This window comes from Echinops telfairi, unplaced genomic scaffold (assembly GCF_000313985.2).
Source record: "Echinops telfairi isolate 266 unplaced genomic scaffold, ASM31398v2 ScPeMD7_3;HRSCAF=10, whole genome shotgun sequence".
NCBI classification, from domain to species: Eukaryota; Metazoa; Chordata; class Mammalia; order Afrosoricida; family Tenrecidae; genus Echinops; species Echinops telfairi.
This window is the reverse complement of record NW_022103899.1, coordinates 34,683,319-34,708,892: the sequence shown is the minus strand read 5'-3', so window position 1 is coordinate 34,708,892 and position 25,574 is coordinate 34,683,319. Positions and strand designations below refer to the sequence as shown.

The window sequence follows — 25,574 nt, the reverse complement described above, 5'->3', positions numbered from 1 at the left end:
CACTTTCAATAAACAGAAAGCAACACGGGGCCTTTCAAATACAGCCGGTGACGGGGCGGGGGAGGGATGGTGAAAGGGCAAAATGAAACCCAAAATAAAATGTATTCTCTATGAGACAAATGAGAGAGGGGGAAGGAGAATTAAGAGTGTGGTTAGTTGGCGGGGGAAAGTCGTCATTACTATTTTCTTTCACTCCTCTAAACATCTTGTTTTACAATAAGAGTATGCCAAAACCATCATTTCAAAATAGTTGCCTTCAGTTTAGTAAAGGCCAGCTAGGGAACCTGTTCCTCTTTGGATAACACATCCTTCCTTTCCAGTTTATTGCTATGCGTTGGTGAAATGAACTCAAATAAAGTAGCTCCACACATCACCACAATGTGAGTAATGCCTTTTAAAAAATTTATCCAGCAGAATATTGCTTAAAAATAGGTCCAAGTAGGAACAACAGGAAAAAAGGAAGCCACCAAGCAAGTTTTCCTCTTCTCTAGTAGAGCCAATATATCACATCATTGGAAGAAAGTATGCAATTGGTTTCATTATTAATTACCCCAATAAAGTGTTCTGCAAGCAAGTTGTAATACTTTGGACCATTATTTTTGTCATGGGAATTTGGGACAAAATGAAATAAAGGCAGTATGTTTTGATTATATAGCAGAGCTGAGAAAATTATTATGGCTAACTGTGCTGAGATAAAAGAAAAACAAATTAATCTGTTCATCAAATATGGTAGCTGTGCTTTAAGAGCAGAAACTATACTTAAAATAAGAACATTATGACACCCTGTAATATACAAGGGGTACCCCCAAAATGGGAATTTTTTCCCAAACCTATTTAATTTTTTTTTCACAAAAGAACCCTATCACCTTCAAAGTACTCTCCAGTACACTGAATCCATTTGTCAGATCTGCGATTCCATTGTTGGAAACATTCTTCAAGCTCGTCTGTTTGGATGGTGAACAGCACCGCCCTCATTTTTCCCTCACCTCTTCTGTGCCCTCAAATCACTGTCCTTTCATGTCCCTCTTCATTCACAGAAACAAAATGAACTCACACAGAGCAAGGTCAGGTGAGTAAGCTGTGTGGGACAAGAGAGACATGCTGGGGTTTTGCCCCACACTGGTGCCCTGAGATGGCTTTGTGGGCAAAATCAGTGCCCCATCTGCCACAAATCAGGCCTTTTTTTGTTGCACACAGTTATACAATCATTTCAGAACCTCTAAATAGAAAGCTTGCTTAACAGTCTGACCTGGTAGAACAAACTCCAATGCACTATCCCCTTCACATTAAAACAAAACAAAACAAAACAAATGAGCATCATTGTTTGGAGGATACCCCCTCATATATTCATACAACCTCTCACTCAAAACTCACTGCCATCAAGTCAGAGCTGACGCATAGCAACCCCTGTGGTTTTCTGAGACTGTAACCATTTACAGGAGTAGAAAGCCTGGTCTTTCTCCCACAGAGCTGCTGGTGGTTTCAAACTGCTGATCACGGGTATTTCAGCATATCACAGTAATCACTATACCACCAGGGCTCTATATATGTCCTAGGCTAGATATTTTCTTTTTTTTTAATAAAATAGAAGTATAGAGAAGACTTAGAAACAGACTAACCAGACAACCACAACGCCATCAAAACTCCAAACTTACTGCCGTCAGGTCAATTCTGACTCACAGTGACCCTAACGGACTGGGTAGAAATGACCTTGAGGTTTCCTGGACTTGACATTTTTATGGGACCACACAGCCTCACCTGTCTCCCTCAGAGCTGCTGGTGGGTTGGAAATGCTAACCTTATAGTTAAGCAACTCAGTTTGCGGCCTACCACGAGGCTCCTTTTAAATGAGCCATGGCAGTTCTAAGTGTATAGCGTTTAACAATGTATTCTCTTAAATTGCCTTCAAAGAATTCTCTGGAGAATTCAGTGTAAAAACAATAATCATAAATTAAACTTTAAGTCTAGAAGCACTGGAAAAATTATAGGTCTGATTTTAACAATTTCCCTCTAAGAAGAGATCCATAAAAGAGAAAGAAGGAGGGATAAAGATGCAACTGAAGAGATTATTTCAGGAAAACGATGGAAAGAATGTTGATGGTAAACAAGTAAAGCAATTGAATCTTGGCGAGAAGCCCTCCGATCCAAAATTCAGTTCAAAAGCAAGGGAGATATGCAAGCCTTACCCCAGCCTATCACGGTGAAGCCCCACAGATACTTGGTGTCCGAGAAGAAAGCCACAAAGATTAGACTGTGCAGGTAGAGACCTTCCACCAGGATCCAATAGTAGTTTGTGGCCAAGAAGTAAATAAACATCACAACAACAATCTTGCACCCCGTCTGTTACAAGCAAATCAAAATTGCATCATATTAGAACTCTTAACAGGAGCACATACAACATAAGACAACATTAAAAAAATATTCTTCATTTTTCTGTTATAGTCTAATATGTTTCTGATGTAGAGTAACACCAACACTGTTGAAAGAGAACAGTTGCTATAACATAGCATTTCTAAAAATATAGATTTTATTCTATTGTTCAAAAGAGACTTTCTCTTAGAAAATATCACTTTCATATTTCCTGTTTATTAAAATAATACGTGACCATAAAAAATTGAAAGTACATAAATCATAAATCAATTATTAGCCATAATTTTACCAGGAATTTATTGTATTCTAGTCTTTTTACGCCGTTGTTTCACATAGTTGAGACTCTATGTATTTTTTTTATATTTGGATATGAAGTGAGTGTTCATGGAGTGCCTATCATGTGTCAAACACTGTGGTGGGTTCTGGAAGCATAAGACTCTGCCCTTGACGAGATGACAGGAGTAGAAGAACCAGATCATCAAAAAGCACATACGCAGGCAGAGAATACTAAATCATAGTTAATAAGAAGTACACTGACAAAACTATGGTGAAATACATAGAATAAGAATGCTAGAGATGCCACTTCATTAATAACACAGTAATTCGTGTGATTAAACACAACATTTACCATTCTTCAAAACATCAGTAGCGACATACAAATTTCCCCGAGCTTATCACTTAATTCAACAATATTTTACTGTAAAGCACATAAGGCAGATAAAAAATAACTGTTGGCTTCGGTTGGTTTCATGTGGAAGTGTACTTTTCATGGTCATGGTCATGATTCGGTTGGTTGGCTGGTTGGCTTTCACTTTCCCAATATTCCTAATAACTGGTCACTGAGGTTTTAAAGTTTGACCTCTCATTTTATAGAAGGTTGTATAAATTTTTAAGTTTCATGTTTCGAGTAAAATGTGAATTATTAATTGAAACTTTTTGTAACATGGTAAAACAGTTTGGTTCACAGCATGGGTTTAACCTTTTTTGAGTAACTATATATTCCTGAAATTTGCCTACTCCAAAATTTTTATAAGGCTTCATCTGAGGGGCAGTCATGCACCTTTTCTTCACAGCATATATTTACTTCATTCATTACATACCCTCTATCTAGTCTCTGTGTCTCATGGTGTTACTAGATGGGGAAGATATAACATCACAGGACCTAACACTGGAGGAGGAATGTCATACATCAGCAAGTCCTTCCATGAAGAAGTGTCTGCTGTCCCCACGTGAGATCACAGCGACATGACAGGTGTTTCTCTACATTGCTGGTGTACAGTGACTTGCATCTTCTATCCCTGATGCTAGGCAACACCTCTACTCGCTACAGGGCTGCTCTTAGTCAGAGCTGACTAGATGGCAGTGAGTTTGGTTTTGGATTTCATGAATCTATACTGACAGCAACATATACATAGACAGTATAACATCTACACTGATGCATAAGCCAACATATTGAACCTGTAGATTCTTATGTATGGCTTCTTGGATACTTTAATGAAGAGAAGCCATATTAGGCACTGTTAGCCTGAGTAACTGTCCTGCAGTGGGTCAGTCTGCTGCACAAAACCTCTTTAAATGTTGAAAAGCAAGGATGTTACATTGAAGACTAAGGTGCACCTGCCCCAAGTCACAGTATTTTCACTTGCCTCATATGTGTGTGAAAGTAGATGCTGAATAAAGAAGGCCAAAGAATTGATGCATTTGAACTATGGTGCTGGCAAAGAATATTGCAAGTACCAGGGACGGGGAAAAGAACCAACAATCAATCTTGGAAAAAGTACAGCCAGAATGCTCCTTAGAAGCAAGGATGGCGAGACTTTGCCTCACATAATTTAGACAGGTTAGGGAACGGTGGTGGGAGGGAGGAAAAGATAAGTAGATAAATAATTGAAACAGGTTTTCAGGATAGACCAGTCCCTGGAAAAGGACACCATGCTTGGTAAAGTAGATGGGCAGCAACAAAGAGGAAGACCCTCCACAAGGTGGACGGACAGAGTGGCCGCCACAATGGGCTCTAACATAAGAACAGTGGTGGGGCTGGCGCTGGGCCGGGAGGCATTTTGTTCTGTTGTATAGGGTTGTTATGAAACGGAACTGAACCTAACAACCTAACAGCACCTCACAACAACAGCAGTGTGACAACTTCTCGAGCAATTTTTAAGAAAAAACATTTTGGATGAAAAGAATCAAGGAAGACTTTAAAGAATACTCACTGGTAATCAATATTTTCCTAGAGTATAAATCAGCTGCGAAACAAACTGCCTTAAAAGTTAATGACTGCGAACAACAAATACGTATTGCTTCCTCTGAGCATGTGATTCAGGCACATGGTCCTGCTGAACTAGGCTCAGCTCCTCTTGGCTGACTCACATGTCTGCAGTCGGTGAGCAGGCCGCGAGGGCCTGACAGGTCTGGCTAGAATGACCTCAGCTGGTTGACTGTGACTGCAGTCCACGTGATCTCTCATTATTCAACAAGCCATCCTCTATTTGTTCACTTGGCGGTAGCATCTTGCAAGAGAAAAAGTAGGGTAACAGCTAAGGCTTCCTGATGTCTGTCCTCAACCGGCACACTATCACGCCCACCTTTTTCTATTACGCGGGGTAGGTCACAAAGCACGCTAGAGTCAGATTCAGCAGACACTACAAGATACAGGGCAAAGGGTGCAGACAGAGGCAGGACATTACTTATAGGACTGTCAGGACAAGCTACTATACCAAATGTCCAGATAGATTGTTTCAGTCATCTAAGGAGTGGAGTGATTGGGTATTCTAGTTAATAAATAATACTAGAATATTGAAGAGCAGAATCAAGCATCATGGAATCTTATTTTGGAATATATTTTTTAGTCCACAATAAAAGGACTAAACCTTGTGGACTTTTCTAACCCAATTTGGCTTTGATTTGGTTTCCCTTTTAAGACTGATGAGTCATGGTAATTGCTACAGTCCATACATGAAAGGCAATTTCCATTCTAGAAATGTTTGTGAGGAAAGATTCCAAGCACTTTTTATAATCTAAGATGATGAGTGATTAGGCATGAAAGGTGAAGATAGAATTGAGGCAGTAAATGCCATTAAACAAAATGGCCATTTGTTTCAATTTTTACGGAAATGTTATTTCACAGATCAAGATACCCAAGATAAACATGCTCACCCAAGATAAAGGTGTGAAACCTTACTTACTTATTTGTAATGTTATCTCAATTGGCAATGGAAAAAAAGTGATGCAAATACTTACATATTGTGATCTGTCTATAGAAGAGAGGTCCATGGAACTTTGAAGGTCGCCCTGTCTTATCACGGACTGAAGCTCCTTCACTCCCATCTGACCATGGACCACTCTGTCCTTCACAAAGATGCTCACAGCTCTCAGCATGAAAGACACAAATAAGTGCATGTGGATATAGTTCCGGGTGCAATGCAATCTCCTATGAAGAGGAAATGTTCAGTATTTGGATGTGCATTAAATTATAAATGGGGAGAGAAAATGTATAAATGAATTGCAGATTGTCTGGGGGGCAATCAAAGGAGGAGACAATGAGAACCAAGAGTGTAACTCACAATTATGGATTTCCAATAAAAACAACTGGAATCTAAAGCTACAATGTAACTCCCTGAGGATAAATTTTAAATGGATCCTAATCCAGTATCATATATTTGAAGTAGTCAATATTTCATAAGTATTATATTTCACTGTATATTAAAGTAAAGAATGATTAATGGAAGACCACCTGGAAAGGAGTAAATAGTACTAAAGTTAGAACTTTGATATTGTCTACATATTCTTTACAAGAAAAATTAATATATATCAATTGCATGACAAAATTTTACTTTCTAGGGATATCTGAGAGCAAATAAGTCTAATGTTAACTAAAGAGTGTTGGAATTATAAAGGAGTCATAGACACATGTTAAGCCAATAACATATTTAGAGGTAGATATAATTCCACTAAGCTCCAGGTCAGAAAGCTAACTACAAAAAGATAATTTTTTAACTCTTAGGGAAAAATGAGAAAAAAGATGTATAATCTTGGCCAAAAGTTCTGCTCCACCACTGCTGGGCAGTGAGAGCATAAGTACATGACTATTTTCCCTTTCAGAGTGGGCGAGGCACATAAATATTAAGAGTAGAAAATTTGTCATGTAAGTAATATATCTTTAATATCTCATAATACAGGGGTAAAGGTCAGATAAGGCTGCCTTAAATGTACTGTAGTTTGGAAGGAATTATATTTCAATGCCATGGACATGTGTGTGCGTTATTTGTGCCCAAATGATTCTTTCCAGTGATTGATTCCGCAATGGAGAGTTGTAGGTGCAAGCGGTATTTGGTCATATTGATTATCAGGTATATGTGGCAAATACTGACTGTGAATAATGCTATTACAGTATATAGGCAGGTCTGGGTTTTAAAGAGACTCAATGCTCTTCACTATACTAATTACAAGATATTTAATGTGGTGACACAGAAGAACTTCTTCGATGTTTACAAAACTTTGTATGGTGCAGAAAGAATTTAATGTTAAATAAATACTACCAGGAATGGCATACATTACGGAATTACTAGTCATCTGCTTTCTCTGCATTGTTAGGTGCCCCATTTCAACGTATAGCTCCCAATGTACAATAGAAGGAAACACAGCCCTATCCTGTGGCATCTGCATCATTGTCACGTTTGAGCCCAGTGTTGCACATACTATGTTGATCCATCTCTTAAGGGTCACTCTTTTTTTGCTGATCTTCTACTTTACCAACCAAGATGACCTTTTCCCGAAACGAATCCTTCCTGACAAGTCCAAAGTACATGAGACAAAGTCTCACCATCCTTATTTCTCAGAAATATTCTGGCTGTATTTTCCCCAAGACAGATTTTGAAGTTTGCCTGGGAGTCCATGGGATTTCTTCATTCTTCTGAGAGGCAAATATTCAATATTCTTCACCAGCACCATAATTCAAAGGAAACGATTTTTCTGTCATCTGACTTATACAGTGTTCTGCAGGCACATACATATGTGTCAACTGAACATGCCAGGGCTGGGGTCAAGCGTGCCTTCATCCTCAAGTGACATCCTTGTCACCTGTGAACGAGGTTTTTGCAGCAGATTTGCCCAATGCAATAGATTGTTTATTTTCTTGGCTGCTGCTTCCAGGGTGAATGATTTTGAAGCCAAGTAAAATTACATCCCTGATAAATTCAATCTCTTTGCCATTAGCATGATTTTGCTTAATTTTCCACTTGTAAAGATTTCTGCTTTCTCTATGTTGAGGTATACCCCATAGTGATGGTGGCAGTTTTTCATCCTTATCAGCAAGTGCTTCAAGCCCTCTTCATTTTCAGCAGGCAAGTTGTGTCATCTGCACATTGTTGGCTGTTATGAATCTTCTTCAGGGTTGATCCTCACATAATCCATCTTCTCAGATTATTTGCTCAATATACAGATGAAATAAAAATGATTTTAAAAATACAGCACTGACACACTCTCCTTATTTGAAGCCATGCTGAATCCCCTTCTTCTATTCTAGTGACTTCCTCTTGGTTTGGTATAGGTTCACGTGAGCATAGTCAAGAGTTTTGGAATTCCCATTTTTCTCAATGGTATACATAATATGTTATGATCCACATAGTCAAATGCACTTACATAGTCATAATCAATGAAGTCCAGCTAAACATCACTCTTGTCTTCTATGATTTCCATCAAGATCCATCTGACATCAATAATAATAGCACATTCCACATCCTCTTCTGAATCTGGCTTGAATTTCGGGCAGTTCCCTGCTGGTGTACTGCTGTAAGTGTTGTTTTTTTTAATTATCCCGAGCAAAGAACTTTGCAAGACCAAAGACTACAGCTAAGCTTAGTGGAGTGGAATGACTCCTAGTTAAGAGGTCCCATTTCCAGTTGACCACCTACAGCATTGTTGCGTTAGACACTGAACGATAGTCTCCTGGTCTCAAAACGTAACAGCAGCTGCCAAACCAACTTCATGGGGTTGTTTTGAGGAATCCTTTTATAATTCACGTATCCAATCGTGTTAGCCTCATGCTCAAAAACTTCATTAGCACCATGTTCAATAAAGTAAAGGGTCAGCAAACTAGAAGATCCTTAATGAAATGGATTGAGACACTGATTGCAACAATTATAACTAGGCCACAGAACCAGGCAGCAGGTTGTTCTGTTATATAGAAGGTCATTATGAGCTGAAGCCAACTAGATTGTCCCTAAAAACACCCCTCATAAAACAAAATCCAAAGTTTATCACGAGGAACATTGACACACTGCTGTTGGGTAAGTGTAGGGCTACGAAGCACAAAGTCAGCAATTCAAATCCATCAGTTGCGCCTCGCAAGAAATATGAAGCTATTTGCTCCAAGAGATTCACAGCCTCAGAAGTCACTGTAGTTGGAATCCACGTGGTAGCAGTGGGTTGTTTGTTGTTTTACTTGTTTGTTTCTCAGCTGTTTTATCATAGACCATCTGTGAGCATCAGGAATATATACAGTGTATATGTGTTGTCCTACCACTTGTCTGTCAGTTCGTTGTACTGTGGTGATTTGTGGGTACCTGTGATGCTGGCAGCTATCTCACTGGTATTTCAAATAATAGCAAGGTCACCCAAAGTGAACAAGTTTCAAGTCCTTCCAGGCCAAGGACAGGCTACCAAGAATGAACTGGCCGTCCCCTTCAGAGGAATTAGCCACTGAAAACCCTATAGCTAGCAAAACACACCATCAGCTACTGAAAACCTAATGAAAAGGAGCAGAATATTGTCTGATCGTGCAAGCAGACAAGCCCCTTAGGTCAGAAGGCACTCAAAATATGACAGGAAGAGCTACCTTCAAAGTCAAGTCCACCAGGATGACACAGACAGAGTAAAGTCTGCAGGAGGAAAGCCTTCAGGAATTTCATTTGCTGAAGAAGCAGCACTCAAAATGAGAAGAAATAGCTGCAAACATCAATTAATAATTGGAATTCGGAATGTATGAAGTATGAATCTAGGAAAATTGGAAATCACTAAAATGTTAATGGAGCATATAAAAATCAATGTTCTAGGTATTAAAGAGCTGAAAAGGTCTAGCATTGGCCATTTTGAATTTTAAAAAACCATATGGTTTAGTATGCTGGGAATGACACTATTCAGACGAAAGGTATCACATTCAAAAAGGACATTTCAAGATTTAGCTTGAAGTACACTGCTGCTTGTGATAGGTTAACACCTATCTGAATAAAAGGATACCCAATTAATACAATTGTTATTCAAATTCATGCAGTAGAATTTGAGAATTCTACTACATCTTTTTTATGAAATAGATCAAGCATACAATTAAGATGCATTGATTGGTGATTGTAGTACAAGAAAGAGAAACAAATAAAGGAGCAGTAGTTGGAAAATGATGATAGAAATGAAGCTAGAGATCACACGATAGAATTTTGGAAAAAAAGAATTTTGCAAGACCAACAACTTGCTCATGGCAAACACCTATTTTCAAAAACACAAAAGCCATGGAACTCTCCAGATGGAATACGCAGAAATCAAGCTGACTACATCTGTGGGAAGAGACCATAGAGAAGCCCAATATCAGCAGCTAAAACTAGACTAGGGGCCAACTGTAGAACGGTTGTAGAACTAACACACATCAATTGTGTGTTAGTCTGGGTAGACTAAAGAAACAAATCCATGGACACACATATGTGTATAAGGAAAAGGTTTAGATACAAGAGCAATTGTACATTAAGAAAACATCCCAGCCCATTCCAGTCCAAGGCCATAAGTCTGATATTAGCCCATATGTCTGATACCAATCTATAAAGTCCTCTTCAAACTCATGAAACACATGCAATGAAGCCAAATGCAGGATGATCACAAGCCAGTGGGTAGAAAGTCTTTGGGTCCAGGGGCATTGTAAGCATCTCAGCACTGGCATGGGTCTCTCTGAGGCTTCTCCAGCTTCAGAGGTCTGGTTGCATCCATGTGGCTTGTCCGGCTCAGGGTACTAGGGTAGTTCCATGTGTCTTGTCAGCTACAATGTCTCCCAGGGAGTCTCAGAGAGAGAAAAGTGTCTCCCCCCTCCAAGGAGGAAGTACCAGATTTCCCAGAATTCTCAGGAAAAGGTCATGCCCACACAGAAGCCTCATTGGCTATGATCTAATTGACAAGCTAGACTCCACCGATCCCTACACTCTTAATCCTCAAATTGACAAATGATTATATACCTACCACAAATTACTTATATGTAAGTTTAGAATGAAGTTACGGAAAAATGAAAACAAGGCCCTTAGGGCCAATATGTGACCATGAGTATATCCCATCCAAATTTTAAAAACAGATTTGATGCATTAAATATTAATGACAGAAGAACTTATGAGCTGTGGGATGACATCAAGAACATGATATTTGAAGAAAGTAATAGGTCATTTAAAAAACAACAAAGAAAGAAAAAATCAAAGTGGATGTCAGGAGAGACATCTGAGACTTGCTCTTAATCATAAAGTGGCTAAGGCAAATGGAAGAAATTATGAATTCCAAGAGCTAAACAGAAAATTTCAAAGAAGACAAAGTCAAATGTGATCATGAAACATGCAAAGACCTAGATCAGAAAGAACTAACTCAGCATATCTGCAAGTGAAGGAACTGAAGAAAAAAACTGCATGCTTGAATTGCAATATTGAAAGATTCTATGGGCAAAATATTGCATGATCCAGGGAGCATCAAAAGAAAATGTAAAAATACGCATCCACAGGGTCACTCTACCAAAAAAAATTGGTCGACATTCCACCATTTCAAAAGGTAGCATATGAGCAAGAACCAATGGTGCTGAAGGAAGAAGTTTAAGCTACATTGACAGCATTAGCCAAAAATGAGCCTCCAGGAATTGATGGACTACCAACTGAAATGTTTCACCAAGCAGATGAAGCAGTTACTGGTCCATGCTAGGAAATTTGGAAGACAGTTCTTGGCCAACTGAGTGGAAGAGATTCATATTTGTACCCAATCCAAAGAAAGGTGTCCCAACAGAATGCTCAAATAACAGAAAAATATCATTGCTAGTGCATACAAGTAAACTTTTTTTTATTAATTTGGATTAATACATATAGCAAAACAGCCCGTAATTCAATCATGTCCAGTAGAATTTGCTACCACAATCAGTTTCCAAACATTCTTTTTCTATGGACCCATGACTACAGTAGTACATTGACAGGGAGCTGCCAGAGGTTCAGGCCAGACTCAGAAGAGGACATGGAACAAAGGATATCATTTCTGAGGTCAGATGGATCTTGGCTGAGAGCAGAGGCTCTCAGAAAGATGTTTACTTATGCTTTATTGACTATATAAAGGCATTTGAGTGTGTGAATCATAACAAACTATGGATAGGCACGAGAAGAATGGGAAATCCAGAATATCGAATTGTGCTCCCGTTCTCCCGTGGAACCAAGAGGCAGTTGTGTGAACAGAGCAAGGGAATATTGCATTATTAAAATGAGGAAAGGTGTGTGTCCTTTCACCATACTTATTCAATCTGTATACTGAACAAATAATCAGAGAATCTGGATTATATAAAAAGAATATGGTACCAAGATTAGAGGAAGGATTATTAATGATCTGTGCTCTGCAGGTGACACAAACTTACTTGCTGAAGGTGAGACTTTGGGGCACTTGCTGATGAAGACCAAGAACTACAGCCTTCAATGTAGATTACAACTCAATATAAAGAAAATAAAAATCCTCACCTAACAGGACCATCATCACAAACGGAGGAAAGATTGAAGTTGTTATGGATTTTGTCTGTTTGGATCCACAATCAATGCTCATGGAAGCAACAGCCAAGCGACCAAACAAGGCATTACATTAGGTAAACATGCTGCACAAGACCTCTTCAAAGTGTTGAAAAGCCAGGAGGTTACTTTGAGGACTAAGGTGGGCCTAACCCAAACCATGGTCTTTTCAACAGTCTCATGTGCTTGTGGAAGTTGGACAATGAATAAGGAAGACTGAAGAAGAATCCATTCATTAGAACTTTGATGTTAGGGAAGAAACTGAAAGTACCACGGACTGCCGAAAGAACAAACAGCTCTGTCTTGGGCGAAGTACAACCAGAATGCTCCTTAGAGGCAAGCATGATGAGACTTCATCTCACATACTTTGGACACGGCAGAGCACACCAGTCCCTGGAGCAGGACCTCACGCTTGGTAGAGTAGAGGGACGGCAAGAAAGAGGAAGGCCCTTGCCAAGATGGCCTGGCACAGCAGCTGACACAATGGTGTCCAACTTAAGAACAACTGTGAGGATGGGGCACGACTGGGGGCTATTTCCTTCTGCTGTGCATGAGGTCACTACGATTGGAACAGACTGGACGGCACCTAACAGCAAGAGCACATATTGTTCACTTACTATATTCCCGTATTGGTGACTGAAATTTTGTTTGACTTAAGTTGAATTGAACAGAGGTTTTACTGAGGTAAAACAAGTGGTAACTAGAGAAATAAGCACTATTTCTTTATGTGCTGAAATCCAGGATTTCAGGAGACCAAGATAAATTCCCATTCAATGGCACCCAAACCTCCTGAGAAAGTGAAACAAGCTACGATGTCATGAGTGGAAGTCTTTCTAACTCATTCAACCTGCTCGCCCTCACTTTGAGAGGGTGCAATGGCGACCCATTGGCTGAAAGGTCTCCCTTAGCTTTGGTGCTTGAAGCTTTTAGACTCCTCCCCCCAAAATGTTTCAGACTTAGAAATTAATTGTGCTGAATTTAAAAAGTTTTGTTTGGGAAAAAATATTCTTGAGACCTCTCGTGAAGAGAATAACTTAGAGTGACTCACCTGAAGTAACTAAGGATGATGACAGCTCCAGCCAAGGAACCGAAGGATATGGAGTACCCCACGGTGTACATCACATGGAGGCGTTCGAAGAACTCCTTCTGCAGAAGATGCACACATGCATTACCGGAAAGTTGTGCCAGTAAACAAGGAAACATGTCATTTTTAGAATATTTTGTCTACTTTTTAAGACACGTTTTAAATTGAGCTATGCATCACATAAAATGTGCCCATCTCAAGTAGATTGTCTGATGGGTTTTGCCAAGTCAAGTTGATGTGTGGCTCTTGCTAATCAAAATCCACCCACTCCCAGATAACTACTGTTACCACAAATTACCTTTTACCTCTTCCTGTATGTCATATACTTGTTAACTAGTTTTGTACTTAGAATCGCACAGTAAGTGTGCTCTCAGTCTTGTACTTAGAATCGCACAGTAAGTGTGCTCTCAGCTCAGGTTTTTAATTTTTGCCAGCATGCTACATATTCAAACCAGGAAGTTATCACTGGTATAATGTATGGGTCTCTCGTTCCCTCTCGTTTTATCACAGATGTAGGTTTGTAGAACGACCACCAAAAGCAAACTTCGGAACTGTGCTTTGACACAAAATGGCCCTCGTACTCGACCTTTATCATCACAACGACCCTCCCACCTGCAACCCCTCCCACTATCCTTAACCTCTGACAACCTTTACTTTATTTTCCACTCCTATAAGCTATTTCATAAATGTTCTATTAATAGAATTATATAATATGTGACTGAGATTGTCCTTTCTTGCTCAGTGTAATGCCGATGAGATTCATCCAAGTTGTTAACACAGATTGATAGTTATTGAAGCTCTCTGAAGACTTAAGCAATACAGGAGAGCTGAGCAAAAAATCAGAGAAAAGATGAGAAAGGTCTTTCCAAGACAAAAGGGAGCAGGTATCTGGGTGAAGGCTGAGGACAGCGCAGCAGGGCGGAATGAGATACAGGAAGGCTGGGTCCGAGCTAGGGAGCAAAGTCAAATTCCCAGCAACTGGAAAAGCTGATGAATTGTTTCCAAAACTGAAAGATGGCTTCGGTGGCTTAGTAAGCTCCTAAATGAACTAAAGTCTACAAGCTCTGCTGAAAGTCTTAATTCTGCTATCAAAACATAAAACCAATTCAACAACAAAGTAAAATAATTCCGCCTTCAGTGGACAGAGGCCTGCCCATTCCTCGGGGTAAATAGTTTACGTTTCAGGTTCTACACTGGTCTTGAACCTACGGTCCGTATCCCTCAGTATTGACTCCATGGCAGTGAGTTTTCGGAGCCCTAGGGGCATAGTGGTTTATGCATTGGGCTGTTAATGTCAGCAATTCAAAACCACCAGCAGCTCCGAGAGAGTAAAAAGAGGCTTCCTATTCCTGGAAAGAGAGACAGTCTCAGAAATTAACAGTAGCAGTTCTATTCTGTCCAGTGGGGTCGCTGAGTCTGAATCAATTGCTAGCAGTCTTTAACCTACAATGCCTGACAAGTAATCAGACAGGACAAGGCAGATAAAAGAAAAATTTGACACAAATTCAAGAGTAAAAATTAGACCAGAAAAATAGATGATTCAATGTTATAATTCATTAGGCGAGAACTTAATAGTACACATTATAAATACGTTAGATGATTTAGTGAAAAGGTGCATAAAAGGTGTGAACAGATGGGATATTCAGCAAAGAAATAAAACTTTTAAAAAGAAAGCCAAATTAAAAATTTTGAACTGACAAGTACAAAATTTAAATGAAGTCAAGAGTAGACTAGACAGGTCAACAGATATATTTATTCCATCCTGAATGGAAGTAGAAGTCTTCACTTTCTGTCTTGTTTCCTTTTTCTTTTAAGCATTATTTATTATATGTCATTTCCTGTTAATAAAATAATTAAGACTTTTTATAGGAAGTATTTGTATAATATGAAACATAAAAGAGGAGAAAATTTAAATTCTTTTTTTTCCCTCTTTTTTAACATTTTATTAGGGGCTCATACAACTGTTATCCCAATCCATACACACATCAATTGTGTAAAGCGCATTTGTACATCGTTTCTCAAAACATTTTCTCTCCATTTCAACCCCCGACATTAGGTCCTCATTTTTCCTCTCCCTCCCCGCTCCCCCCTCCCTCATGAACCCTTGATAGTTTATAAATGGGTAGAAAATTTAAATTCTTATAACAAAATATAAACCCTCTATATTTTGTGTATTTCCTTCCATTCTATTTCAGTGCATCCACTTATATAAAGGTTTACATGGTAGACTCTTTGAAATATGTTTATATCTTTAAAATTTTAAGAATATTCACTATGAAAAATAATGTTCCAGTGAGCTTTTTTTCATTAGGGTTTTTTTTTAAATCATTTTATTGGGGGCTCTTACATCTCTTGTTACAATCCATACATCAATTGCATCTGACATATTAGTATATATAGTCCATCATTCTTTTTCTGGACATTTACTTTCCATTGAGCTCTTGGGGTCAGCCCTTCTTTTTTTTCCCTCTCTCCTCCTTCTGCCCCACTCCATTAAGTTTTTACCACCTTAACTTCTTATGTTTCAACCTTAGAAGTTACCCCTTTGAAATGATTTTACATATCCTGCCAAGTCCCTTCCAAATGGGCATAGAACCTTTAACATGAAAAAATCTTATAAGGTAATTTCTACAGTATGGAGCTGACTTAAATATCATACTCTAAAGAATATAATAACCTATCATAAAAATTAAAAATACCACCTTACTTTGCCAAGTCAATGATAATAGAAATTAAAGAGCAAAATATTAGGTCTGCAAAAATATTTTCATCCTTGAGGTCTTAAAAGCTCTGAGCAGGCATCGAAGGTTCAGCTGTTGGTAAATCCCCATTGTTGGAAAGAAAACTGATGGCAATCAAAATGCAATGCAAACAATTCGTCTAATGGACTCATCCTACCCTCTGTCCTTGAGCTGGTTCTGACTCATAGTAATTCCATATGCAGTTTCCAAGGCTGCAATCTTGGACAACCTCCCAAAGAGTTGCTGGTGGTGTTGAACTGCCCATTTTGGGGTGCTACCAATGCTCCTCTGGACTAATGGACCACACAAACATCATTTTCCACAACACTGAAGTCAGAAGAACTAGATGGGGCAGTTCCAAGAGACTAAGTTTACTTGAATAGAGACTGGTAAGACCGGACCCCCGCCCCCCAAAACTATGGGCTGTAGTTACCCTTCAAACCTGGTATTGAATGCACCCCTGTGCTACAAAAATCAACCATTTACTGTCAAGGGGACAGCAATAACCCTAGAACAGAAAGTTAGGAATGGAAACAGGGAACACTGAGAGAAAATGGGATGAATTTCGTATATCGAAGGGATTTCAATGGTTAACTCAAAACAAAATATGTATAAATTGTTGAATGTAAAACTGATGCTCTGCAACTGACATTAAGGGCTGAGGTAGAGGGCAAATGTTTTGAGAATGATGAGGGCAGCGAATGTACATATGTGCTTGGCACAGTGGATGTATGTATGGATTGTGATGAGAATTGTATGAGCCCCCAATAAAATAATTTTTTAAAACTGATGCTCTGCTCTGTAAACTTTCACCTAACTTACCAAAATTTTTTTACAATATCTATCTTAGTCTTAATTTCAGTATTTGAAAATACTTCGAAGTCATGCATACAGTTTTCTAGGATCAAGAGGCAGTTGTGCAAACAGAATAAGGGAATGAGGAATGATTTAAAATGGAAAGGTGTGGGTCATGGTTGAATCCTCCTCTCACTATACTTGTTCATCTATATGCTGAGCAAATCATCAGAGAGCTGGATTCGATGAAGAAGAGTGTGGCATCAGAACTGGAGGAAAGTTTATTAACAATAATCTGCAGTATGCAGATTGCTGAAAGTAAGGAAGAATTGATGTACTTGCTGATGAAGATAAAGGACTGTAGCCTTCAGTATGGATTACAACTCAATGTAAGACCAAAATCCGCACAACTGGACCAATCGGTACCACCACGATCAGTGGAGAAAAGGTTGGACTTGTCAAGGGTTTTGTCTTGCTTAGAGCCACAATTGAAGCTCATGGAAGAAGCAGTCAAGAGATCAAAAGATGTATTGCAGTAGGTCAATCTGCTGCATACGATCTCTTTAGAGTATTGAAGAGCAAGGGTGTTTCTTTGAAGACTAAGGTGCGCCTGACCCAGGCCATGCATTCTGCAGCGCATCATGTGCATGTGAAAGTTGCACACTGATTAAGGAAGACTGAAGAAGAATCAATCCATTTGAATTGCGGTGCTGGAAAAGAATACGGAAAGAAGCTGGCCTGCTAAAAAGACAAACCGATCTGTCTTGGAAGAAGTAAGGCTAAAGTGCTCCTTAGAGGCAAGGATGGCAAGGCTCTGTCTTACATACTTTGGACATACTGTCAGGAGAGACCAGTCTCTGGAGAAGGACATGATATTTGACCAAATGAGGGATGGCCAAGAAGAAAGGAAGGCCCTTGACAAGATGGGTTGACATGTGGCTGCATCAGTGGGCGCAGGCATAGGAACAGGTGCGAGGAGGGCCCAGGACCAGGCGGGTTTCCTTCTGATGTGCACGGGGTTGCTGTGAGCCAGAGCCAACTTGATGGCACCTAACAACAACCACAGGCTGCTTTTCCCAATAAAGATGTGCTGTTGTCCTAAGTAAATGAATATATATTCCTTTTTATTCCTTATACTCCGATAAATATTTTCATTATAATAATGAGTAGCATATCTCATAAAAAATATAATTTATACTACAGTAGATGAAAAATTTAGACCATAGTATTCTCATTTATTTTTCTCACATTTGCTGAAATTATCAAGTATTAAGTATGTTCATTATTAGAAAGTACTTCTTTTTTTTTTTTTTTTTTAAACATTTTATTAGGGGCTCATACAACTGTTATCCCAATCCATACACACATCAATTGTGTAAAGCGTATTTGTACATCATTTCTCAAAACATTTTCTCTCCATCCAAACCCCCGACATTAGGTCCTCATTTTTTCCCCTCCCTCCCCGCTCCCCTCTCCCACATGAGCCCTTGATAGTTTATAAATGGGTATTTTGTCATATCTTGCCCTGTCCGACCTCTCCCCTCACCCACTCCTCGGTTGTCCGTCCCCCAGGGAGGAGGTCACACACAGTTCCATGCAATCGGTTCCCTCTTTCCTACCCATTCTCCCTTTACCCTCCCTGTTTTGCCACTCACACCACTGGTCCTATAGGACTCATCCATCCTGGATTCCCTGTATTCTCAGCTCCTATCTGTACCAGTGTACCTCCTCCGGTCTAGCCAGTCTTGCAAGATAGAATTCGAGTCATGGTAGTGGGAGCGGGGAGGAAACCTTTAGGAACTAGAGGAAGGTTGTATTTCTCATCATTGTTACATCGCACCCTGACTGGCTCATCTCCTCCCCGAGACCCCTCTGCAAGGGGTTCTCCAGTGGCCTACTAATGGGCTTTGGATCTCCACTCCGCACTGCCCCCATCATTCACTATGGTGAGATTTTTTGTTCTGATGATGCCTTACACCTGATCCCTTCGACACCTCGTGGTTGCATAGGCTGGTGTGCTTCTTCCATGTGGGCTTTGCTGCTTCTGAGCTTGATGGCCGCTTGATTACCTTCAAGCCTTTAAGACCCCAGACGCTATACTTTTTGATAGCCGGGCACCATCAGCTTTCTTCACCACATTTGCTTATGCACCCATTTGTCTTCAGTGATCCGTTCGACACCCCGTGATCACACAGGTTGATATGTTGTTCCATGTGGGCTTTTTTGCTTCTGAGCTAGATGGCCGCTTGTTTACCTTCAAGCTTTTAAGACCCCAGACGCTATATCTTTTGATAGCCGGGCACCATCAGCTTTCTTCTCCACATTTGCTTGTTCACCCGCTTTGTCTTCAGCGGTTGTGTCGGGAAGGTGAGCATCATAGAATTAGAAAGTACTTCTTAATTAATCGGATAAAATTAAATTATTTATGAGATTTTGTTCCAAACTTTCAATTAACTTTTAAACCTGCTTCACATGAAATAGTATTATCTTGGGTGTACTAACCATATTTAATTGCTTTTGTTTTCTGTGATACATAGTAATCACCAAAAAAATGGTTAGAAGTTTGGAATGTGTATAAATAAAACCATGATTTCATTTAAATGGTCATTGAAAAGTTTTGAACGATCTCTATTTTTCACCATGTTTTTAACCAAGTATAGTCAATATTGGCACATGTTTCTTTCAGTGGAACTGAAATCACTTAGAATCATTTTATACCAACTCACTATCAATTTTAGTTCTATTGTAGACTAATAACACTCCTTTCATTTACCAAAGTTTATCTAAGAGAATTTCTTACCTCTGACTAATTTTGTCTAAGATGCTTGTCAGCGATAAAACACAAATCTGAAGCTCATTCAACAATCTAGTAGGCGGTGTTGCATTATATTAGAAAAGAAGAAAGATGGAAAAGGAATGACGCTGATTGACTTCCAACATCAGTGCAGACACTTATTGAAGGCACCTAAGTGCTGGGGACTAAAGCATGACCTTCAGTCCACCAGCTCTGATTTTCAAGGAACTACCTGGATAGTTTTTAAGTTTACATATGATTGTTCTACTGGAAATAGCACTGGTGTAAAATTAAGGCATTAGGACTCTGCTATTTCACTATGAGCATTACTTAACCTTTGAGGTGACTCACATCTGTGAAATTAAGAGGTTATGCTAGAGGACCTTTATAATTCCCCTTAAGAACCCCAAGAGAAAAGGCAAACCCAGTGCTGTCACGTCAATGACAACTCATGGTGACCCTCTAGGACAGAGCAGACCGGCCCCCATGGGGTTTCCCAGGGGCATGTAAGCAGACTTCTACATCTTTCATCCACAGAGCTGCTTGTGGCTTTGAACTAATGACCTCTGGGTTGGCAGCCAAACACTTACCCATGTGTACCAAGGCTCATCTGACACCTTTATTCATCTAATTCTCTAATTCTGACAATTCATTATGATATGGGAAAGACACCTCCAAAATACTTGTACCAAGTCCTCTAGAAGCACAGTGAGATAAGATGCCATTCATAGGCACACAAAAAGAAATCATGAAACATGTGACTGACTACCTATTGTATGCATCATATAATGTGAATGCAGTCTCTATCTATACACATACATACCTGTATAAGTACATACATGTGTATCTCAACCAGATATCACTAACCGAAAGAAAATAACTGAATTTTCAGATACCTTTTTAGGGGAAGATACCAGATTCTGAATTTCTTTTGTCTTCTGTATTCATTGTGTTACAGAATCAAAGGGGTTTACATATGAATGGGTAATAAATAAGCATTGCATATTCCGTTTCCTTTTGGAAGTTCACAAATACAAAAATGCAAATACAAAAATTACCTTTCCTATGCTGATATCTGACTGCAGAATGCGAAGGCAGTCTGAGTAATTGGACCGGCTTGTGTTTAAGCTGTGCATAAAATCCCATGTTCCATTGGGGTTACAGTGTCGGAAAGCAACCCCTATAACGATAGAAAGAGAGACTTTGAATTGCTCAGTTCCCCAAGAGTCTTCCTAAAAAGAGGCATGTTAAATTTTATTTCAAGTTAATAATTTCAGAAAAGGGCATACCTTTATGATTAAAGTCGTGAATGTAAGGAGGGCACGGGACAGCTGATATCTTCCCCACTGTCCCTCTGGGCCAACAGACAAGCCCGTCCCACTCAGGGAAACAACTGCCCTCTGATAAAGAAGATAGAAGTTAAAAAAACAAACCAATCAACAAAATTTAGTCAAACCCAGAAAATAAGTGCATTCAAATATACAAAATTTCAAATCTCTGCCAGTGATAAAAACATAAAACAAATGAGTGGTTTGGGAAACTAAAATGGGGTAGATATGATGCAAATGTCCCAAGACTTACCAGCACCATCAAAACATTTGATTTCCACAAATTAATAGATTTCAAAAAAAATGAGGAGCTGATACCAAGGGCTCAAGCAGAAAGCAAGTGTTTTGAGAATGATGATGGCAACAAATGTACAGATGTGCTTGACACAGTGGATGTATGTATGGATTGTGATAAGAGTTGTACAAGCCCCCAATAAAATGATTTAATTGATTAAAAAAAAAGATTTCAACAATTCCACTTCTACAAGCACCAAACCCATTGTCATTCAGTCGGACTCAAAGCAACCCTTCATGACAGGGAAGAACTGCCGCTGTGGGTTCTGAGACTGTAGCTCTTTACAGGAGTAGAAAGCCCTGCCTTCTTCCCACACAGCAGCTAGTTTCCAACTGCTGACCTTGGAGGTAACAGTCTAATACGTAACCATTATTCCACTAGGGCTCCTTACATACATACTAGGGGACCACAAAAATTTCACAGAAAAATCTCATTATCTTTTAATTCTGCTTGTCCATGAATTTTTTGAAGTCTCTTTGTATTACTTATGAATCAGTCTCTTTCTCTGTTCAGTGGGTTTGTCTTAGTTATCAAGCAGATAATGAACAGGAACTTAGTCCCTCACTGTTTAGGAGGATAAAAGTCCTGATTCGGGCCACCAGCTCTCTGTTGGCTCTGAGGGTAGGTCCCTGCCCCCTGTCAGCATCCGTAGGCCTGGAATCCTGGGCGGTATTGGCATCCACCTTCTCTTAGTTCTAGTTGGTTCTCACCATAGAGGCCCTGACCCAGAGGGTGGGCTTTGCTCCTCACTCTGTTTTCTTGGTGATACAGAGGTCCCCCTACCCTTTCTTTCTGCTCCTATCCTCTCCCTTGGCATCTCTTGAATGATAAAAGATGTTGCAAGCCACAAAGCAGGGGAAATCCCCTTACATTACACCTGGGCTGTGATCTGAGTGAAGGTGTAACATCTCACCCCAATCCCCTTACAAGTGAGTGAGGGATCATCTCATAGGAGATGATCAGATTATTTCCTAACTGCCACACTATGAAGAATCATGGCTCAGCTAAGTTGACTTATGCCTGCGTAGAGGGATTCCATTTGATCCATGACAGGGTTGTTGACAGAATTCAGTTATTTGCAGTTACAGAGCAAAGGACCCTGATGCCTTACAGTTTGTCAGCGAAGAGCTGCTCCCGGCTTTGAGAAGCCGTTTGCTGTGGTCCTTCTCCATCTTCCAAGTCAGCAGTGGCATGTTGACTCCTCCTCACATCTCAGATTGTTCCTGCAATATCATCTTTGCCACATCTCTGACTGGTGGTCCTGTCTTCCGCTTCATCTTACAAAGGTCCATTTGATTATGAGCCCACCAGGATAATTTCCCTTATATTAATCCCTGGTGACATAGTGGTTTTACTGGGCTGTCAGGAGTTAGAAACCACTAGGGATTCTCTAGGAGAAAAATAAGTCATTCTACACCTGTCAAGGTTAGCCTTGGAAACTCAGAGACAGCACAACTCTGACCTACAGGGTCACTGTGAGTCAGAATTGACTGGATGGCAATGAGGTTTTTTTTAACTGTAATGAATGGTGTCCCCAAGAAAGCACATGTCAACTTGGCTAAGCCATGATTCTCAGTAGTTTGGCAGGCATGTAAAGATATGACAGTTATTGATGATCCCTCCTAATGGAATCTGCTAGTGATAAACCAATAAAAGGATTAAAGGTAAGCTGCAACATTCTTCAACCCACCATAGCCCCAACCCAACCTTCTTAAACCCATCCAGTATAAGGGGACTTTCCCTGGGGTGTGGCCTGTAACATCTTTTATCTTAGGAACCAAAAGCAGAGAGACGTGAGCAGAGGCGGGGGACCTACTACCACCAAGAAAGAAGATCTGGGGGTAGAGCGGGTCCTTTAGGACAGAAGTACCTCCCTGAGAAAAACCAGGGAAGATGCCAAGACACATAGAGGTTTCCAAGGAGTGCTGGGCCTACAAATCATGAGAGAAGACAAGGGCTTCCTTGGAGTTTACAGAGAAAGAAAGCTTTACCCTAGAGCTGATACTCTGGATTCCATTACGTAGCCTCCTGGGCTATGGGAAAACAAATGTGTCTGTTAAAACCACCCACTCGTGGTGTTTTTGTTGTAGCAGCACTTGATAACGAAAACTAACCTTAACCCCATCTTCAAAATGCTTTCTCTTGTGTACAGTAGCATCCACTGGGTCAAGCATCAGGGATGAGGATGTGGGCATATTTGGAGAACCATTAATCTGCCTCCCTTTAATACTAATTATAGCGCTCTCAAATATTAGTTACTAATTACACTAACTTCAGCAGAGGGACTTTCTTTGAGCTAATGGTCATCCTAATAATTTGTTTGGTTTTGAATAGTCAGATAACAGAAACTCACTAAAACACTGCCCACTACAGAAATTAATTCAGCATAATCTTGAATTTTCTTAATGTTCAACATATCACATGAAAATAAATTGTTGAAGCAATAGGGGAAAATGCCTTCCCTTCTTGCCCACAGTTGTGTGTGTGTGTGTGTGTGTGTGTGTGTGTGTGTGCGTGTGAGAACTGGGTGAAGATTTATGGAGCAAATCAGGCTTCCATGGAAAAATTCACACACCTTTTGGTTTGTGTCACTGATTGCAATCCTCACAATGTAGCATTTCTTTATATATATAACAGTTTAATAGTTTATTTAACTATCCAATATATCCATTCACATTCAATTCTGTTGTTATACAGTCATCATTGCTACCAGCTCCCCATTCTGCCCCTTTCCCCCAACCCTTCATGTACCTCCAGGGAACCATTACTCCTGTAACTATTTCTGAAGGGTTATCTATCTTGACTTTCATGTACTGCATAATCTTAAATATACAAATGAAGATATGCAACTCTAACTTGATTAATGAGGTAAAACAAATGAAAACAATAATGGCAAGAGGAGAAAATATTTATGAGCTAGAGGATAGTTGTGTGATTCATAAGTAGCATACTGCACCCTGAATTTATCATCCATTTCATGTGGCCATTCTGAGAGGGACTACCCAATTATCTTACAGGTGGGTTTTGAGTCTCCACTACATCCATCCCCCTTCACATGGATTTGGTTGTGTATTTTTCTTTTGATTTCTGATACCTCTTCCCTTGGACACCTCATGATCACACAGGCTGGTGTGCTTCTTCCATGTGGGTTTCATTGCTTCCCTGCTAGATGGCTGCTTGCTTAACTACAACCCTTTATGGCCCCAGACACTATATCTTTTGATAGCCAGGCACTATAAGTCTTCACCATATTTACTTATGCACCCATTTTGTCTTCAGAGATCGTATCAGAAAGGTGAATATTATGTAATTCCACATTGCTAAAACAAACTGTTCTTGTACTGAGGCAAGATTTAAGTTGAGGCCCAAAGTCCACCTACATCCTTATTACAAATGTTTTTGTGTACACATACAATAAATTCACTATATATATACATACACACACACACACACACACACACACACACACACACACACGAGGGGGTACCCCCCACAAAAACTGAACGTTTTTCAACGCTACGTATTTAAATTGTGTTACAAAACAAGCTTATCACCCCCAAAGTACTCTCTATTACACTTAATACATTTGTCAAATCTGTGATTCCATTTTTTGGAAACATTTTTCAAACTCATCCTGTTTGGATGGCTGACAGCACCTCCCTCATTTTTTTCTTCAGCCTCTTCTATGTCTTCAAATCACTGTCCTTTCATATCCCTCTTCATTCATGGAAATAAAAGAAGTTGCACAGAGCAGGTAAGTAAGGTGCATGGGGCAAGAAAGGCATGCTGTTTTTTTTTGCCAAAGCAGGTGCTTTGTCATGGTGGCAAAACCAGTCCCCCACCTGCCACAAATCAGGCCTTTTTTGTCACTCACTGTTACACAATCTTTTCAGAACCTCTAAATAGAAAACTGGCTTAATAGTCCGACCTGGTGAGACCAACTCCAAATGAAGTCCAAGTCGACATTTTTGTCTGTTCAGGAAGTTGATAGATGTCCAGAATGAGGTTTGTCATCAATCAACATTTCACCTTTTTTGGAAATGAGAAAACCACTCATACACGTGAGTTTTTCCCATACCCTTGCAGGCTGTGTTCAACATCATAGCAGTTTCTGCGGCATTTTTCTGAAGCAGGAAGCAAAACTTCACAGCCACCCACTGTTCTCTTAAATCAGTCATCACAAAAAACGAGGTTCAAGCAAAATTACTTTTACAAAAATATTCACTGTGACCAGAGAACCTTGCCAGGTGCACTAACTCAGAGCAAGTTGCTCGGTGCTTGCCTACAGATAAATCTGAACTATGAAAGCCCCACCTAGTGCAATTCCGGTTTTGTGGGGGTACCCCTCATATACATATATAATTTTTTCCTCCTACCCCAGTGTTATGTTTCCC

General features: G+C 39.8%; 1 protein-coding gene across 1 annotated transcript in view; it reads right to left on the bottom strand.

The window, feature by feature from the left end:
- PTH2R (parathyroid hormone 2 receptor) overlaps nucleotides 1-20,953 on the bottom strand; it is a 62,213-nt gene extending 41,260 nt beyond the window's left edge. The window contains exons 1-5 of the mRNA XM_004701773.2: nucleotides 20,847-20,953; nucleotides 20,616-20,737; nucleotides 13,192-13,289; nucleotides 5,611-5,800; nucleotides 2,187-2,340 (exon numbers count right to left, since the gene is read on the bottom strand). Of these exons, the coding sequence (XP_004701830.1) occupies nucleotides 2,187-2,340; nucleotides 5,611-5,800; nucleotides 13,192-13,289; nucleotides 20,616-20,693 (520 nt within the window). The 5' untranslated portion in view covers nucleotides 20,694-20,737; nucleotides 20,847-20,953. The remainder of the gene's footprint in view (nucleotides 1-2,186; nucleotides 2,341-5,610; nucleotides 5,801-13,191; nucleotides 13,290-20,615; nucleotides 20,738-20,846) is intronic.
- Between the last annotated feature and the right edge of the window lie 4,621 nt (nucleotides 20,954-25,574).